General features: G+C 35.2%; 2 protein-coding genes across 2 annotated transcripts; both read right to left on the reverse strand.

Annotated features, from left to right (window-relative positions):
- Window positions 1–1,436: 1,436 nt before the first annotated feature.
- Window positions 1,437–9,681, reverse strand: LOC306879208 (non-homologous end-joining factor 1-like; the record flags this gene model as incomplete). The annotated part of the gene is made up of 3 exons (XM_079432000.1): window positions 1,437–1,655; window positions 9,375–9,433; window positions 9,522–9,681. The coding sequence occupies 3 exons, from the start codon at window positions 9,679–9,681 to the stop codon at window positions 1,437–1,439; spliced, it is 438 nt and encodes a 145-aa protein (XP_079288126.1).
- A 5,002-nt stretch (window positions 9,682–14,683) lies between these two features.
- Window positions 14,684–20,278, reverse strand: LOC306879059 (ubiquitin-like-conjugating enzyme ATG3). The gene is made up of 12 exons (XM_079431746.1): window positions 20,062–20,278; window positions 19,187–19,228; window positions 19,054–19,103; window positions 18,512–18,582; window positions 18,295–18,402; window positions 18,137–18,177; window positions 17,279–17,369; window positions 17,157–17,191; window positions 16,923–17,078; window positions 16,664–16,791; window positions 16,491–16,559; window positions 14,684–15,643 (listed from the first exon to the last, which is right to left on the reverse strand). The coding sequence occupies exons 1-12, from the start codon at window positions 20,131–20,133 to the stop codon at window positions 15,562–15,564; spliced, it is 945 nt and encodes a 314-aa protein (XP_079287872.1). The 5' UTR covers window positions 20,134–20,278; the 3' UTR covers window positions 14,684–15,561.
- Between the last annotated feature and the right edge of the window lie 716 nt (window positions 20,279–20,994).

Genomic DNA, 20,994 nt, shown 5'->3' on the forward strand with positions numbered 1-20,994 from the left:
GAAAATAAAAGGGTCCATCTGTGCATTATTCTGTTTCAGAAGCATGAACCGTCACCGAAAAAGCCCCACTGCTTTCTTCTTCTTTGGCCGCGAGGTGGAATGTTCCTCAGAACCAGCAGCAGCAGTTGATGGTAATGGGACAGCCTGAAAGAATCATTCAGAATTGGTTTTTGATCATTTAAACTTTAATCTATAGCATTTCTGTTAATTGTCACAGAAAATGATTTTTACTCATAGCTCGATTTATATCTGCAAGTCTAAAGGCAAGCATACAAAGGTTGCCCCGAGACTTCCATTGTAGGTGAATTTTTGTACATGTTTTGTTTGAGCGTAATTTATATTCAACCCAGAATATTACTTTAATCATATCAAGGTGAGTAACATTTTGTAGCCTGTTTAAATGCATGTTTAAGAAGTCTTTTTGTTGAACTTCCAAAAACAAACATAGAGGTCAAACTCTACCAGCCTAAAGGCCCGTTCACATCAAGGACAATAACTATAAAGATAACGATAAAGATATAGTTCTAAAAATCAACATTAAAGAATAGCAGAGTCCACAACACAACTATAACGATAAAGGCACAGAGAAACAATATTGTTTGAATCACTTTCAGAGCGATTTTTTCCTGCTGATAAACGATACAAACATCCAATCAGAATCCGTCCTGCTATAAGGAGCTGGAGAATTTAAAGCGGCGGACGTGCCTGCGCTTAGAATAAACAGATGATATCGTTCACTGGTGTGGACGCTAATATCGTTCTCTTTATAGTTATCGTCTTTGGTGTGAACCAAGGCCTTAAGGCTCAGCAATGATGGGTTCATGGGATTTGAAAAATTCAGTTGAAAAGATCAGCTAAAACATTGGGTTCATGGCACGACAGTCCTCTGAAAGAATGAATCAAATATTTGTTAAATTCAAATAAAAAATAAAAAGCAAACCTGTTTACTGTCAGCCACCTGACGTCTTCCTGATGAAGCTTTGACATCATTCTGTTCTTGAGAAGCCAGTGAAGAACACAGAGCACAGCAGACAAGACAAACAATGCTCAAAAATGACAAATGTCATCATTTACTCACAATCAAATTGACAAAAAGGCACCATAAAAGCGTTTCCATACAAATTCCGAAGCTATACAATAGCTTTGTGTGCATTGTCATAATTTAAGCAGAATTTAACCACCAAAAATCTGCCATTTATATGCATGTGTTGACATGTGGTGCCTTTATATGCCCATAATGTTTGGTTATGAGACACAGCAACAGCCAATGATGTTTGATACGACCAATGTCAAACCAGGTACATGTATACAGGTGCCATACAGTATAAAAACACCCGTTCCCTTGCTCATTCTATGGAAAAGAGCAGCCAGGACATTCTGCAAAACATTTGCTTTTGAGTTCCCCAGACATACAGGTTTGGAATGATTCCTTTAACTCATGTACTAAGCTCGATGTCAGTGAGGCAGTAACCTGTGGGGACATCAGTGATGTGTTGGTGATGTTCAAAGATGTGGTTGTCTTCTGCTACAGGGCTGCTGTCAGGAAAGTGTTTGCGTTTCTGACCCGTTTTCCCCGAGCTCACGGCCATGTACAGTGCCTGCAACTCGGAGTCAAAACCCAAACTGTCCAGCGTCACACCCATCTGTGGAACAATCTAGTAGACAGAAAAGAGAAAATGACCACACCATAAAGAAAGAGGAGACATTTAATTACTTATTAGTCTCCATAGAGGAACTGTCTTGGACTATTACTTTTCTGAGTACTATTCATTTCGTCAGCAGGAAAAAATTTTACATTTACAGTTTTGGGTATATATGTATGGGTATTGGGTATGTGATGGCAAATATGAATTTTCAGCATCATTACTCCAGTTTTCAGTGTAACATGATCCTTCAGAAATCATTCTAATATGCCGATTTGCTGCTGAGTTATTGATATTTGTTATTTTTATTATCAGTGAAGAAATCAGTTTTTGCTGCTTAATATTTTTGTGGAAACTGTGAAAATGCAATCTATTAAACTTGTCAAATACATAATACAGGGATTTATTTTTATTTAACTTCAAGTATATTTTTATTTCATTTTTTTTTTTATTAATAATATTCATAAAAATGTATATCAAAATGAGCTACATAAGATGAAGATTCCAGTCCTATCAATTCCTTGATAGAATCTTTACTCTATGTAAGAGTGGCCACCATGTTAACATCACAAGACCAGTCAAACACTAATCACTTTATCTCCATAAACCCCTAATATCTGACACTTTAAGCTGCAGAATAAATGAATCATAGTTATGCCTGAGAACAGGCTGTTTCTACAGTGCCACTGGTAACCAGAAACATTTGCATTGCATGATGCAATTTAGAATATGGGAGTGAAATGTTCTTAATGGTAATAAAAAAATGCAACAAAAAGAAGTCTTAATGGCAAAGGTTGGGTGACAGCAAGTTCAACAGGGTAATGGTAAAGATGACTGCATTCACACATTTCCCAAACACATTCTCTTTCACAACAGAGCGGACAAATTCTCAAAATTAACTTGCCAAATATTGACCTGGTGAGATTGGTGACCACTGGATGAATGAAGGGCCCCTAAATATACGTGTAGACATTGGGGGTTTACATTGATTTATTTTTATTATTTGTTTGTTGAAATATCATAAAAATAAATGAATGCTTTGAGTTCCTCTTTGGGGACAGAGAGGGCAATGTGAGGAGAGAAGCCACAGTTCATGAGTGTGCACTTCCTGTCTCCCCTCAAATCATTTTACCATTCCCGATCCTTTCATTTTTTTCCATCTTCTTGTCATATCATTTGAGCAATTAAGTTGTTCTCCTGAAAATGTGTGAGACGTAAAACTGAAATTGATTATATGTGCGCAGTACAATCCCACCAGTACCAGGTCAGATGATCTACACAGATACCACCCATCATCATCGGAGTGCGTCACAGAGGGAAGTGTCAGGAAAAGCGGTTCATGTGTTAGTGCATCATGTTGATACACCCATTCATAGCAGGTAAACAGCATTGGCTGGTTTTTAGTGGTTTGTGGAAGAACTCTAAACCAATGGACTCTAATGGAAGATTCCAGAGAGCGTCCTGATTCTTGTTCTGTGTTTGTTGGTGAAGGGCAAGCATATGCTTCTGAGTATGCACTAAGATATTGAGACATACTACCAAAATTGTGACCAATTCATTAACTTTCAATCTCAAAATTACTTATCCTGTAGATTCATACATTTAATACATTTTGTGGCAGTATCTATTAATATTACTGCATATCAAATATGTGTATATACATTTTATAATATATATGTGTATATATTATATATAATGTATATATACAAATACAGTGTGTGTGTGTGTGTGTGTGTGTATATATATATATATATATAAATTTGGTTGGTACACCCTACAAAGCTAGTGACCAAAGGCAAAACAGTGACATTTTATTTTGAATTTGACATCATAGCAGAATAATTCTTTGTGAAAATTCAATACAATTATTAATACTGTGAAATATTCTTTTTCACTATTTCTTAATTTCAAATAACTGTTTTCTATTTTAATATATTTTAAATTACATAAAAAAATAAATAAAAAAAAAATGTATTCCTATGATGGAAAAAAAAAAGTTTCAGAAGTTTTTTGTGTTTTTTTTCAGTGTTTTTTGTACTTTCTGAATGTCTCTGGTGTTTTGGATCAATTTAATGCATCCTTGTTGAATAAAGGTATTATTTCTTTAAAAAAAAAAAAAAAAAATCTTATTGTTCAAAGAAATTGGGTGATAAAAACAGACTTAATTTTCTGCAAAGTTGCTATCTACACAGATAAAAAAAAAATTGTTTTTGTTTTATTTAGTGGCAAAATATGACCCAGACCCATGTTTAACAGGTTTCATATGATTCAGACTTAGATTCTTATTGCAAATGAAAGTTAGCATAAAAAACAAAACAAAACAAAAAACACTGCCAGCCCCAAAACCACTAACAATAAATATGAATAAACTGCATGTTTTCTTTTATTACCTGAATTGAAACCAAGTACACACACACACACACACACACACACACACACACAAGCTGCAACAGTCTTACACACACAATCTATAGGGAAACAAATAAAGGCAGGTGAAGTCTTAAATGGGCGTCATGGATTAAACTCCAAGAGCAGCTTCATTTTACAGTCCTCTATAAATCTGTCCTCACTCTCATTCAGGCAAACTCCTTCCAAAAAATATCTATTACCTCTTCCTCTCAGTTCAGCCTCTGTCTCACACTCCCTAGATTTCTTATTAGTGGTGCGTACTAAGACAAACATCACATTATTATCATACTTAGGGTTAGGGATTTAAACAAACCTTAGAACAAATTATGTGGCCTGTTGAGGAGATCTGTTTACTTTTCTACTTAACTGGACAATTTTTCCAGCAATAAAACAGGTAAAACCTCCCATAGATGTACAATGAAGGAGGGACTGAGCCATATTTTTGTCTTGGACAAAACTTCTGCACAAGCAAACACCACTATTGCTTTAGAAAGGAAAAAATGTAGTTGTTATCTCATTTTGCTATCTATTTTTACATTTTCTACAATGTTTCCATTCCATCTATTACATTTACGAGAGGGACTGGTGTTTGACGGGATGTTACTCTTGTTCTGGCTGGCAGGGCAGCTCTTCTCAGGGGTTCAAAGTAGGCAGAGTAAACCGCAGCCCAGCTACAGCTAACTAATTACAGATCAGAGCTCACCCTGTGGAAAACTGGACCAGAGCTACGGAGGGAGAGAGAGACAGAAGGAATAACAGAAAGAGAGACATCTGACCTCCAGAAGCGGTCCTGAATGGGTTTCATGGTTATCAGATTGGGGTGATTATAAAGGCCAGGAGCCAAGAGCTTCAGTTACAGGAAGACGTCTTGAGCTTTAGCTGGAATTAAGGCATGGACACCTGACAGATCCTGGTGTCTAACAATAAAACACACACTCACACAGGGGTGTAGCAGTTACGGGACATGCTTTCCCCTACTTTACCCCCTGATATGCTTGTTTGCTGCTTAATATTTTTTGTGGAAACTGCAAACCTTTTTTCAGTATTCTTTGATTAATAGAGAGTTCAAACAAACAGCATTTATTTGAAATCTTTGGTAACATTATAAATGTCTTTAATGTCACTTTTGGTTAATTTAATGCATCCTTACTGAATAAAAGAATGGAAATCTTACTGACACCAAACCTTTGAATGGTAGTGTAAATGGGTAAAAAGATAGATACTAAACCCCTCCCACATTTTTTTTTTAAATTCTTTTGCCTTCTAAGATCACCAAAAGTGATCTAACATACTTTGATATTAATAAGTGTTTTGAGAAGACAATGAAAAAGTTATTCTGTTTAGGGCAACAGCACACATCTTTGTCACAAAAAGCCTAAATTCCTCATTCTTGTGTTATTTATCCTGCAGGTTCACTCAGGACGGGGGATGTTGCTCATGTGACAAGAAGGAAAATCCAGGAGAAGAGAGTATGAAGAGACACAAATAAACCCCCTTATAAGTACTGGTGCATTGTAAAAACTTATTTTTATTTGAAAATTATTTTGTAAATAAAACAATGATTGTTTTATAGAGTATGTTTTACAAGAAAATACAATTTTACTTGATGGAAGATAAAATCAAACAATAAAAAAGGTCAGCAAAGACTAGAGGTCAGCTCTTTTGACTCGGCAAGGGTGCATTAAATGTATTAATAGTGACAGTAAATACATTTATAAAATTAGATTTTTATTTCAAATAAATGCTGTTCAATCCTGAAAAAAATACCACCACAGTTTCAACAAAAATATTAAGCAGCAGAAGTGTTTTCAACAATAAAAAAAACCCAAAAATGTTTCTTGAGCACAAAATCATCATATTTGAATGATTTCTGTAGGATCGTGTGACATTGGATACTGGAGTAATGGTGCTGAAAACTCAGCTTTGCATCACAGGAATGATTTTCATTTTAATATATATATAAATATAGAAGACAGTTATTTTAAAATGCAGTAATATTTCACAATATTACAGTTTTTACTGTAGTTTTGATCAAATAAATGCAGCCTTGGTGAACATAAGAATCTCTTGAACTAAATTTGCCCATTCTTTATAGTAATAACTCGGACTAAAAGCATGTTAAGAAGGACATCTAAATGTATATATGTCTCAGATAGAGGATGGTTTGGGGTGTTTTTGCTGGTCTTTCGGTGTGGAGATGGCAAGGGTCACGCCGTCAGTGCCAAACCCAAACTGGTTTCTCAACTCACCCGGTCAAATTTTCTCTTTTTATGCCTCAAACCTAAAAAAAACCAACAGTTTGCGTCACTGAAACACATTCACACATAAATACATTCAACCCCAAAAGACCTGTAAAGGGGATACGGACCCTAAATCAAGTCTTTGTGTTAATCAAGCTAAGTACACACACAAAGTAAACGTTCACACTCTCCTCTCCCATCAGCATGCGTCACCAGTCTGGGGAAGACATTCTCTTTCTGAGTCTTTCAAACTCAACTTTACGAACTCATGGGAACATGTCTTCTCTTAAGTTTTGACCGGTTAAAGACAGCACTTCAAACAGGTCTATCCATCTATCCATCAAACACACACTCTCATCCAGGCTTCTGCCGATCAGGAATCTCAAGAACGGCCTCTATTTTTCCAGAGACTTGCTATGTTTGTTTGGCATTTCAGTGAGGCATTTTTCCAAACACACCTTCATTTTAATTCTGACTTGGGTCTTAAACGATTCTTCAGAGTGGAGTGGAATTTCCCATTGTATTGCGAGACAGCGGCAGTCAAATGACTTTGATATGTCCAAAAAAATCAAATAACGTGCAAGTTCACATTTCAATAGACACAACAAGTATTGTTAAAAATCTGGAGGCTTTTCCAAACCATGCACTAGGAGGTAGCAAATGTGTTCAGTTTTATCCATTTCTGCAAATAATGGTAAATAAATAAATCATTTAAATAATTAATTTCTCTGAGACAGAGAAAGCATATATGACTCTGAAAATCAAATTATTGCCACTTCACCAAAATCCAATTCAAAGTCTATTTCACTGAAGTGATTTAATTCATTAGGACAGTTCTGCCGTTTATCACCATTTTTAACTTCTATATAGTGTAAATACAGTATATTTGCTATTATATACTACACTGGTCTGATATATTGTGATATTATTGTGATATTACATTTTTGCATTTAGCAGACACTTTTATCCAAAGCAACTTACATTGCATTCAAGTTACAGTTTTTACATTTTTTTTTATCAGCTCTTGCTTTCCCTGGGAATCGAACCCATGACCTTGGCGTTGCTAGCGCCGTGCTCTACTATTTGAGCTTGTACAAATACATGTAAATATTTTCAAAATAAATACTGTATGTGTGTGTATTAACATAATAAATAAACAGTACACATACATATGTAAACAAATTTTTTGGATGCGATTAATTGTTTGACAGCACTAATATATATACACACACACACACACACACACAGACACATAATGAATGTTATTGTTATCAGCTGTGAAAGCTATGGAGTAATAGCTTGACCCATTGGTGTCACCATGGGTTGGAATTCCACCAGTTTAAGGGGCGACTAGTAAGTCAGTGTTTGGTACAGTGGGCGAGTGGGTGAGCAGACTCATATCCTTTTCTCACACCACCAAGTCAAGCCACACATATCTGACTGCACATTCACCAGGCCAGTGAGAAATACCAGTGGATTCACACATACACACTGACAGAGATCAAACACAGACCTATCAAAGGACTCACCTCACGCAGAAAACACGGCTGCCAGTGCTGAAATTAAAGCTCCTGGCTGAATCCAATAAATAACTCGCAGCCACAAGAACATTACTCATCAAGAGAACAAAAAGTGGCCCATAAACACACAGCTCTGGTCTAAATTATGACTGCGGCTTTGGCTCCTCCCACTGTGGTCAGTGTGTTTGTAATGACCGTAAGGCAGAGCGGTCAGAACCGTGATTGACTGGCATTCTTGCTTAGGGATGGTGCTATGACCAAATGTATGAGTAATTATATATGACACTATGTCATGATATAGCTATAGTTTTACTGAATATTCAGTGAAAAAAGGCTTAAAAGTAAATAAATATATGGTGACTATCAGCTAATAAATTAAATACATTACAGCTGAAGTCACCTGATGGACATAATCAACAGATCAGATTATTCCAAAGAAGTGAATCATACGTCGGACATTAGTGTCAAATATTAATTCAATATTATTTTTACAAATATTAATCAATACTATCAAGTGGATAGTCCAGGATGAGCCACATTCAAAGACACTGTAAAATAGTCAGTCAAAAGACCACACGTTAGTTGAATTTTATCCATTAAGTCCAACACTGTTCACACTGAAAATTTGATGTAATGGAAACATGAAAGTAAACATTTAAATATATCAACAAAGTTTTGGAATGTTGAAAAAAAAAAAAAAACGTATTTAGTACTTAAATACTTTTTTATATCTTGAATTCATTTTTATTTTTGTATTTTCTGTTTTATTTTTTTTAATGTCTATATAGTTTTTATTATTTTTATTACTTCAGTTTTAGTTATTTGAGTACAACAAATTAATTTAAAATGGAAGTAATTCTCTTATACCTAATATATAATATTACATGAGCATATGAGAGTCAAATTAGATGACTGGGACTCATCACTCTTTTAACAGCTCATCTATTGCCACAATTATAAAAAAAATAAAAAATGCAAATAACTTAATTTATATTGATTTATTTTTCGTTTTATTTCAGTTAACATTTATCACAATGTCACTCAAGTTGTTAAACTGATAATACATTTTGTAATTTAAAAAAATAATAATTTAATTAGAAAAACATACAATTCTTCACAATTTTTCAAAAGTGGACCCCACTGTACATCTACTATGGTATAAATGCTTTAGTTTTACCACCATATTGCCCAGTCTTAATCCCACTCATCACTAAAAAAGCAGGAAATTCTAAAACACACACCTATGACGGGAAAAGAAATAAAACATGATCCAGTCAATAGACAGTTCAGTGTGAGGCAACGCTACAACTGAGCTGTCACTGCAAACACTCTTTGAGTTCCACAAACCACAGCCTAATTATACACTGTGTGCATGCATGTGTGTGGTGACCCTCAGCTTTGAGTCAAACAGAGATCCAGTCTCTCTTCCTGTCTAGCTTTCACAGTTCTCTCTCCCGTAACAAACCCTAGAAGCATCACAGCGGCCTGGCTTCAGTACATACATGGAGCTTGTTTACATTGAGTAAATTTATCAGGAGATTGAATGTAAAAATGTTTCGCATCTGTGTGAAAAAATTCTCCCTGTACCTGTGCACCTCAAACGGCTCCGTCTGTAGTCTGGCTGTGAGGGCAGAGTTTTAGATGAGTGTCAGTGAGCTAAAAACAGACATAAGAGAGTATGCTAGCAAAACTGCAGATGCGACTGTTACCTCTACTTAGGACAGGTCCGTTCTCCTGATAGTCCTGTATCTCTGCATCCTTCCGAGCCAAAAGAGCAGCTAGATCCTCCACTTGCCGCTGTATGACTCTACTCACTGCCAGCAGAGGGCACACCAGATGCCTGTACACCTGATTCACAAGCAGAAACATACTGTATATTTGATTCAGAGATTTGTAAGGCCCCTAGATCATCAACATAATACAAATCTACTACATGCCTTCTGCCCTTTGGTTGTTAGTTTGTACTTTTTTGTAGCAAAAATAATTTTAAAATGTCCACCTTCAAGCTGTCTTTTTGATGAAAACTATTTAATGATTTTCATAACGTAAATGAAGAATTATAAATTGTTAGTAATATTTTTAGATGAACACTTACTGGACCGAATCAACTTGAGTTAACTGATTATCTACACATTTTTTTTTTTTTTATTGTGTTATTAATATTTTTAAATCTTGTTTTGAGTATCAAAAATGATCCATCAAGCTTTTGAGGAATGTTTATTATATTTCTCATCATTGCACTAAATGTTTTGACCTCACAATAAAACCTACAGAGCGTTGATAAAACTATGCATTTAAATATCATCATACAAAAACATTTTTGGGAGATATAGAGTGAAAACTGATCTTTTATATGCATTTTAAGTTTCTATCTATCTATCTATCTATCTATCTATCTATCTATCTATCTATCTATTAAGCGTCCCCAACTAAGCAAGCCAAAAAGCGACCCCAAACTCCATCAGTAAGAGAAATGGAGAAAAAAAAAAACTTGGGCGAAACCAGGCTCAGTCAGGGGGCCAGGGGCCCGTTTCAGAAAAGAGGTTAAGTGAAAACTCTGAGTATGTTAACCCTGAAATCAGGGAAACTCTGGGTTTTCCGTTTCAAAATGGGAGGTTTGTCAAACCCGAGAAAGTAGAGTAAGTCAAGCCCGTTTCTGAAAGAGAGGTAACTTATACTCAGAGTCAGTTACCGTAGTAACTTACTCTGTGAACCTAACCTGGTCAGGAGCAGGCTTTCTTCGGTAAACCCAGAGTTTATTTCAGTCTCTTTATAGCGAAGTTTAAATACCTTATTCATTCATTCACGCTGCAAAATAGATTTTCTTACTGAGTATTTTTGTCTTATTTCAAGTACAAATATAAAAAAATTCTTAATATGCATTATATATGAAAAATTGTCTATATTTAGTCTTGTTTCCTGGGGGATTTTCCTTTTAAGTGCATTTTACATAAAACAAGTAAAATTGAACGCCATAGGTAAGAAAAATAATCTTAATGCAAACGGAAACAAGAATATTTTTAATTTCTTACCCCATTGGAAGATCATTTGCAAAATAAGAAAAATGCACTTTAAAACATCGGAGATGCAGAGCACGTTATAAGTCCGCTGTATGCAGATTCTAAGGAAAGTGTGCATCCCTCTCGCACTCATTCTGATCATTTTTTCCTGGGCACAAATCCGTCAGTGGTGTAAAAATCGGTTTAAATGGGGCTAATTTGATTAATGACTGGAAGTAACCCAATAATCCGAATTTCCTTCAGGATTTCCAGTGTGGAACTGAGTACTTTATGGAATGGAAGGATGCCAGATGGAGGGGTAGTACAAGCCGTAACCACCACCACAGCTGTTAAATAAACTAATTATTCACAATTTTTTGGTCATCTTTATTTCCTAATACAAAAGCAAAAGTTATTTTTTTTACTTTTGGATTTTAGAAACCTTCCCATACTTGACCATCTCCTCTTCATCTGTCAGTGGTGCTGGTGCAGGTTCTTCCCCCTTTTTGGGAGTCAGTAGGTAATTTTATTACTCTAATTAATAAATGTAACAGGTTGGATTAGAGAATATTTAATTATGTGAAAAGACTGTTAGACTATGTGGAAAAAGCTGCAGCGCATTGAAATAGACATTTAATGATATTTAATAATGTCAAATGTTTGTGAAGTCATTTAGCCCACACCCATGAACCTTTCATGTTTAAAGCTTTACCTGGATTGAATTGTGTTTTTATACTTCATTTTTAGCTGCTGCCACGTTCGTTTCTTTTTTCTGTCTTTTTCCTTTTTTTTTTTTTTTTTTGTGGCCATGGGATACCATTAAAATGAATATCAGTTCAATAATTTACAGTTTTCACCTCTGATATTATAAAAGTTATTAAGTTATTGGCAGTTATTAAGAATTAAAGTTACGCATTGACGGAAGTACACGTGCTGACATCTTTTTGGTGGGAGCTGTTGCCATGGTGTATCGTAATTTCGACGCTCTGCTGATCATGACTTTTTATAGTCGTGGTGCACGCGCTAAACTCGGGATAGGATAGACTCAGGATTTGTTTTATTTTATTTCATTTTATTTATGTTTTGCACTAGGGATAGGATAGGCTTATATGTGTGTATGTATGTATATACATATATATATATTATTTTATTTTGCACTAGGGATAGGATAGGCTTATATGTGTGTATGTATGTATATATATATATATATATATATATATATTATTTTATTTTGCACTAGGGATAGGATAGGCTTAATATTTTTCATTTTAATTTAAATTAATTTAAATTTATTATTTTATTTTAATTATTTGCACTCGGGATAGCACTTTTTTTTCTACACTAGGGATAGGATTAGAATTGTATTTATTTATTTTTTAAATAGGCTTAGGATTTTTTTTTCTCTATATTTTTTGTTCTTCGCTAGGGTGGTATTTCCTTTTTTTCTGCACTATGGGAGAAAGCAACCTTCAGTGGCCAGTTGCCAACAATATAGCCATTCATTAATAATACAGCTATAACGGCATCATTAATCGAGGAATATGAAACAAATCCATAACTCATGCTCCGGCATAATAATCTTTGCAGTGTAAAATTATATTAAATGCAGACTTATTTAAAATGTTATTTTGAGACATCTAAAAAAAACTTTACACCGCAATAAACTGACACAGGTACAAAACATAAACTTTTATCTTTACAAACTCCACCTTTTGCTTGTTTTCTTCGTTTGTTGGGCTGCCTCCGGGTGGTTTCACATGAGATCTGAGAGTTAAATATTTTCATTGGTCCCTGGCTATGCTGTAGTTAGTTGCAGTATTGTGATTGTGTCCTGTTTCTGTAGAAAGTTTATTAGTGTCAAAATTTAATTAATTTATTCTAAATCTCCAGAATGTGATCGAGCCAATGAGAGTAGTTATGGGCGGAGCGACGCCGTAGCCCCGCCCACTTTGCAGGTTGCAGCCAGAGCCTTTATTTTCTTTCCAAATTCCACTGCAACTGCAGACCGCAATAAGCATAGGTAATAAGTCGTTCTGTGTTAGACTGTAACTGTAACTGAACAAAAATAAATTAAAAACAAATAATTTGAAAAACGATTTTGGAGAAAACATAACCATTAGTCATCAAATCAAAATAAGCCCTACATCAGACAGGGCCTGATGAGATCATTTCAGCAGTGTCCTCTCTCTCTCTCTATATATATACATATACAGTGCCCTCCAAAAGTATTGGAACAGTAAGGCTAATTTATTTTTGCTGTAGACTGAACACATTTGGGTTTGACATCAAAAGATGAATATGAGATGAGAGATTAACATTTCAGCTTTTCTTTACAGGTATTTTCATCTGGATCTGATACACAACTTAGAAGATAGCACCTTTTGTTTGAACCCACCCATTTTTCATGTTATCAAAAGTATTGGAACAGATAGAATTAACATAGATTAAAGTGAAAAAGACTTAATATTTAGTTGCAAATCCTTTGCTTTCAATAACTGCATCAAGCCTGTGACCCATTGACATCACCAAACTTTTCTTCTTTTGTGATGCTTTTCCAGGCTTTCACCGCAGCCTCTTTCAGTTTTGGGGGGTTACTTCCTTCAGTCTCTTCTTTAGCAGGTAAAATGCATACTCTACAGGGTTTAAGTGTGGAGATGGACTTGGCCAGTCTAAAACCTTCCACTTCTTGCCTCTGATGAACTCCTTTGTTGTTTTGGCACTATGTTTTGGGTCATTATCTTGCTGCATGATGAAGGATCTCCCAATCGGTTTGGTTGCATCTTTCTGTAAATTGTCAAACAATATTTCTGTAGACTTCTGAGTTAATTTTGCTGCTGCCATCATGTGTTACATCATTAATGAAGATTAATGAGCCTGTCCCAGAAGAAGCGATGAAAGCCGAAGCCATTACGTTACTTGTGTAATATATACTATTATGTACACCTGTGTACACTGTGTTTCAGATGAGCTTGTATGTTTGGGATCATGAGTAGATCCTTTCTTTCTCCAAACTTTAGCCTTTCCATCACTTTGGTCCATAAAACCTTGTCCCAGAATGTTTGAGGCTCGTCTCCTGTTCTTTTTGCTAATGAGTGGTTTGCATCTTCTGGTGTAGCCTCTGTACTTTTGTTCATGAAGTTTTCTGCGAACAGTAGATTGTGATACCTTCACTCCTGCCCTCTGGAGGTTGTTGCTGATGTCACTAACAGTTGTTTTAGGGTCTTTCTTTACAGCTGTCACAATTTTTCTGTCATCAACTGCAGATGTTTTCCCTGATGTGGAGGTGTGTTACTTAGTACATCAGTGGTTTCTTTCTTCCTCAGGAGATTCCAGATGGTTGTACTTGCTATTGCCAGTGTTTGATCGATTTCTCAGCTTCACAATTGCTCATTTTTCACCCATAGACACCTCTCTGGTTTTCATGTTGGCTACACGTCTAGCTAACTATAAATGCTGTCTGCACAGATCTGACACTGAGTGCAGATATTCAGTGTTATTTATTGTTTGAATAATCAATTAATAGGACACACCAGGGCAACAAAACACACCTGTCAGTCACATGTTCCAATACTTTTGGTAACATGAAAAATGGGTGGGTTCAAACAAAAGGTGCTATCTTCTAAGTTGTGTATCAGATCCAGATGAAAATACCTGTAAATAAAAGCTGAAATGTTAATCTCTCTTCTCATATTGAGCTTTTGATGTCAAACCCAAATGTTTTCAGTCTACAGCAAAAATAAAGGAATTAGCCTTACTGTCCCAATACTTTTGGAGGGCACTGTACATATATTACTTTTACATTGTTATTTAGCAGATGCTTTTATCCAAAGCGAGTCACACGTAATATAATTTTTTCGTTTATTTTTATTTTTAAGGCAATTCTGCCCTTAAAGCTGTTTTATAAAGTAAGTAAAGTCAAGTAATGTTACAGTAATATGAATTTCTCCAGCCCGAGAGTAGCGAATACAAATATAGTAAATCTGCTTAAAAAGTGAGTTTTATTAACTGAGAGCCAAAAAATTAAGAGCATAACGAGTTTTCAATTTTGCATTAAAATGTAGAATGCATACAACTACCTTAGAAGACTACACAGACTTATATTCATGATATAAAGTTGTATGTTTATCTATGGACCATCATGACAGAAGCACAAAATAAGCTTTTTCAACAGGTTGAAATCCTTTCCAGTTTCTCTTCCTCTTTTATACTCAATTCGTTAAAATCCACACATACAATAATTGTGGTATGTATCACTTCTACAGATGCTGACTTTTGGATTGTGAATATGTTTTACCACAAAAACAGTCTGGATTCGCAGAACAATGCGTTAAGACAAGCTGGCATATAAGTCGACAAGTCCAACACCAGACAAAGCTCAGCTCACACCAAAAGATTCTGATCATACAAATAACACTCACATATTTTGACTGCCATTTATTATTTGCCATTAAAACAAGAGAATGGCTTGTTATATGTCGCATAGGTTTTTTTTTTTTTTTTTTGAGAAGTAAATATAAAATAAAACACTTTTTGTTTCAGGACAGCATTAAGAGATAAAGCTGAAGAATAGTTGGGAAAACTGGATTTAAATGTGTGGCGAACCATCAGACTCAGCAGATCCCCTCCAAAGCATTTCACAGAACATTCCCAGCATCTTTCCAGGACAGTGTCTCTTTTGAGTTTTATATTGTCGCTGCTTCCTCAACGCAGTAACAATACTTGTTGTCATCGTTGTGGGCACAACGGTGAGTTACATGGTGAAATGCCTTGTGTAATCGTATTCTATTGTAGGAATGACAGCTTGCACAAATTTCAGGAAAATCAGAAGATACCTGGAGTTATTAAAGTTAAGGGAAACTGTATTAATAAATAATAATAATAATATACTCATGAGCCAACATAAACATTTGTTCATTACAACATAAACATCAAGAATAAATCTACAAGATGCGTGTAGTTTAAGCATACTACTAGGCATACTTTGTTTTGACTAGAAGTGTACACTAACATTTAAAAGTATTCATTAATACTTTTATTCAGCAAGAACATATTAAAATGACCAAAGGTGACGGTAAAGACAATGTTACAAAAGTTCTCTTTTTCATATAAATGCTGTTCTTTTGAACTATTCCACAGCAGAACGGTTTTCAACATTGTTTTCATGAGCAGCAAATCAGCATATTACAATTATTTCTGAAGGATCATGTGACACTAAAGACTGGAGCAGTGATGCTGAAAAATCAGCTTTGCATCACAGAAATTTAAAATTACATTTTAATAAGTGCTGTCAAACGACTAATCGCATACAAAAAAGTTTTTATAAATAAAAGAATATAAATATAGACATGCATATACTGTATGAGTGTGTATAAATGTACACAGAACACACATTATGGAAACAAAAACTTATTTTGAATGCGATTAATCACGATCAGCACTAATTTGAATATATATTCAATTAGAAAACAGTTCATTTAAATTGTGCAAATATTTCACAATATTACTGTTAGTCCTGTATTTTTGATCAAATAAAGGCAGCATGAGTGATTTATTGGGTGATTAGTGATTTCTTGAAATTAAACTTTAAAAAAATCTTACCGACCCTAGACTTGAACAATAGTGTATGTGCTTATGCACATAATATTGTATTACAACCTATTTTTTTTAAAGAAAGGATACATGTGGACCCCAAGTTCTCCTCCTCCTTCCGCCACTGTCTCGATAATCTTTTTCATCACCTCTGCATGTCTGATAAATAAAATCAAGAGAGCAGCTTTTTAGTTCTCTGAATGTAAATAAGAGCTGGATGTAAATGTAAATGAGAGGTAGATGCATGTAAAGTGTGTATTTACCTGCATGGATGCACAGAGCACATAGCAGGTGGGGGCAGGTTGGGATGATTCTCAATGGTGACTGTTTTTTTAACATGATCCTGGCTGATGTCTTCATACATCTGCTCCACCGTTAAAGGCTGTCTGTCCTGAAAAATAAGCACATCATGCAGGGTTTCAACAAAATGTGTTTTATTTAAGTGAAGGGAGTACTGCAGGAAATAGGTTTACATGTTAACACATGTTGCCATCACGTCAAACCATAATAAAGCAAAGTCACCTCATCATATCCAAACAGCCATAGTCTTGGTGTCTGGTAATATTTATCATATGTGATGTAAAGATCATAAGTTCTTGTCTGTAGAATGGCATCTTCCCCTCCAGCCTCTGGCTTGGTTTTACTTAAATCAGCCATTTTACTTGTGTCAAGAGTTGCCTAAACAAGGAACTTGAATTAATAATTTGCAAAAGCAAATCTTGATGTTGAAAACTCATGTTGAGGAGAATTTCTTACTTCATCTGTCTCCAAAAGTCCACTTTCTTCATATTCTGAAATATAAATATATAAAGTGTACCAGTTATGGCTGTTATTACCGACTGATAATGTGTCAGGAAAACTAAAACATTCAGAGCTACCTTCCATGTCTGCTGCCTCTCCTTCTTCATCATCATCATCTTCATCACCATTTCCACATGCACCAGTCTGCATGTTCATATTCATATTGTCCTTCACATGCAAAACAATATAGATTTACAAAAACACAATATGAATAATAGTTTGCCCAAAAATGAACATTTACTCATCCTCAGGGCATCCAACATGAGGAGAAATTTAGCATTACATCACTTGCTCACCTCTGCAGTGAATGGGTGCCGTCAGAATTAGAGTCCAAACAGCTGATAAAAACACTGTAGTAATCCACACCACTCCATCAATTAATGTCTTGTTTAGTAAAAACCTGCATGTTTGTAATTCATAATAACAGTTCATCCAGTGAAAAGCCTATCCCTTGTTATTCTCTATTTGTTTAGAGCTGTTTTCACTTGTAAAGAGTGCTTGATCTGTGCATATTTCTCTTCAGATTAAGACAGGACAACTTTTTCATTGGAGAAAGCAATATTATGGATAGAGCATTCATATTTTAGCCAGAAGCAACAGTTAAAAACATCTTAATGATGGAACTGTTCCTTTCAGACAGTTTTTTTTTTTGCTTTACAAGACATTAATTGATGGACTAGAGTTGCGTGGATCATTGTGATGTTTTTATCTGCTGGACTCTCATTCTGACGGCACCCATCCATTGCACAGGATCCACTGGTGAGCAAGTGATGTAATGCTCAATTTCTCCAAATCTGTTGAAGAAACACACATATCTACATCTTGTATAGCCTTAACCCAAGGCTAAGGGCAAGTAAATTTCAGAAACAACTTTAAACCAATTCATTCATCATGCGATTCATCATTCTTGAAGTAGTGAACACAAGGCTGCCTACCCTTTTATCCAAAGAGATTTCCCGAACTGCTTCTGTCACCCCTGTAACACCCATTAACACAAAAAGAGTCGATGAGAAGGTCTGTCAGAAACTTAAGCATGACAAAAACATGCTTTTAACAGCCACATGATACTGTTTGTTCAGATTCGGTTTCATACCGGAGTTATGATAGGTATCCACCCATCCCCCGTCTCCATCATCCTCTTCTATAATGGCCTCCAGCTCGTCAGAGTACTCCATCTGTTTACAGCGCTTGTAACATGGAACTGAGCCATATTGTGACATTTACAAAACAGCAGTAGCACATTCATCACAGCTTCACACAACACATTACAATTGATTTATACTTTGGGAATGTACTTTCACTTCCTTTACCATTTCGGGTTAATAGGAACTGCTTGTCTTTGGGCAGATAAGGCTTCAACTTTGCTTCTTCTCCAGATGCCCTAAAAGTGAAGAAAATATATTCTCAACACTGTAAAAAGCCACAAGAGAGTATGTGCATAAAAAGCAAGCTACAGAATATTACTCGTATGAAGTTTTACTCAAAAATAACAGATTTTTATGAAAAATCAAGGTCTAGAAATTACACTTTTAAAGTTCCCTCATATATCAAGGTTTTCCAAGTGACACAAATTGAGGGAACATATTATTTGATAAATATAATGTCTGTTTACCTTGAGTTTTGTGTGTTTTAGCTTAATTTAATTACTTTAAATAAATTAAGCCTGACAAATCTGACAAAACCTCCCTTTGGCAACATCTTTTTTTTGTGAAAGGATTGTGAATATGCAAAATGCTTTCTTTTTGGGATAGGTTATATTAACAATAGAGAAGTCAATAAAAATGTCCTCATTAAATAGCACAATGGTTGTTTTTGTGTGTGTGTGTGTGTGTGTGTGTGTGTGTTCTCTTGCCATTGCCATGTGGGGCAGTGATGAACCAGATGATCTCCGGCTGCAACAAACTGCACAGAACACAAAATCATTGCGTGTAAATCCTACTAAATTGAGTATTTCACACCGTAACAAAATCAAAATGCACACTCACCTCCTCTGGAGTTATAACCCCAGTTTCTTTAAACTTAGATTCCTGGAAAAGGGAGATACATCAAAATGATTTCTATTTTCTAACAGGGTTGTACAATGTAGATGGCCTGACCGTGTGAGACAGCTTTGCCATCTCAAATGCCAGTTGGCAAACTACCCCTTCCCTATTTGCTCATTTAAACCTGTCACCAAAGTAAAGTTGTCTAGTTGGTTAACATAGATATGGGCCACAAATTAATAATATGTTGCACTGTACAGAATGTCATTGTTTCCAGTATTCCAGTAGTGGTCATAGTTACAGTAAACTGTAGCAATACATTCATATTTAATTTACATTTATCCATTCTGTAGATGCTTTTATTCAAAGCTACTTACACTGCATTCACACTATACATTTGATCAGTTCATGCATTCATGAATATATTATGTCTATGTAATGAAATGCAACATCATTCATAAAAAAATCAAATACATTTTAGTTCTTATATTAAAAAATGTTTACTGTAAATGAGAGTCTATAGAGTAATTCTGCTGTTTACCGTGTAGTTACACCTTTGAGTGATGTGGCATCTTCTGTATCACTCCACGAAGAAAACATGACATTTTTATGGCCTTAACTAAATCACATTCCATGCAATTTCCCCTAAAATATATATCAGTCAAATATATATGGCGTCTATTGAACTTTGGGTTACCTGACAGGTTGCATGTTTTCTATTGTTGTGACATGCACGCCTGCTGACATCCATATAGCATAGGTTCAATCATTTCTGCTTACAGGTCAATGCTCGTATTTTACACATTCATTAAACCCCTTGTTTTATGCAGCAGCTATAGGATACAGCCTCCAAATCATGCTAACACCCATCGCCTTACCTTCAAAACTGGCGTTAAAAACTCCGCCACTCCCAAAGCAGTGCCTTTCACCGAGTTTATGACGTTCTGCATGCTGGAAGAACAGATGAATTCACGCAGAGATTCAAATGAATTATACTTGACTAACACCACATGCAGAGTCTGTTCAAAGAACGTCTAATCGAGCTACGCCACGTGACCTAAATCACCTGACAAACACTTCCGCATCTCAAATATCGCGATATCACGTGACGCCCAGCAAAATGTGATTAAACTTCAGTTTATTTCATTTGATTTTTTTTATAGAGAGCTTTGAGAAGCGATTTGGACTAACAAACTTTGAGAAGAAAAACAACATAAACAGTGTAGATCAACAGGACTGATCGAAAATGTCATTAAATAATTGTGTAATTACACAAAGAAAAAAATAAAATGTGTTCTTCGACCATTTCATAATGCGAATAAATAATCCTCTCTGAATATTTAAAAATAATGATTTGATAATGATGAAATATAATGATTTGTTTACACACGAGAGGACAATTACCCCAAAATGAGCTAAAAAATGGATCCAGTAACCTACAAGCGTGTTTATTTATTGTTAATGGCTTAATTATTTGCTTCGAATACTTGTCTCTGAGATATGCGACGTGGAAAGTCTTTTTTTTATTTTATTGTTACTTAAACATACAAAAACACCAATTAACAACAGTCAGAAAATTCTTAATACACTTAAAAAAAAAGTCCAAATAGCAGCATAACAAAAAATACAGATAAACAAAATAAACATAAAAGGAAAAAACAAAGAAAGAAAAAACAAATTAATACAGAAAAATAAATACTACAGTAATATAATACAATACAAGGGGACGACGTGGAAAGTCATATGCCATGATTGCTCGTGCTTACAGACATAAACAGAGAGGGCGGAGCTTTATTCAGCTTGGAGGTCGG

This window comes from Barbus barbus, assembly GCF_936440315.1.
Source record: "Barbus barbus genome assembly, chromosome: 13".
In the NCBI taxonomy this organism is placed as follows: Eukaryota; Metazoa; Chordata; class Actinopteri; order Cypriniformes; family Cyprinidae; genus Barbus; species Barbus barbus.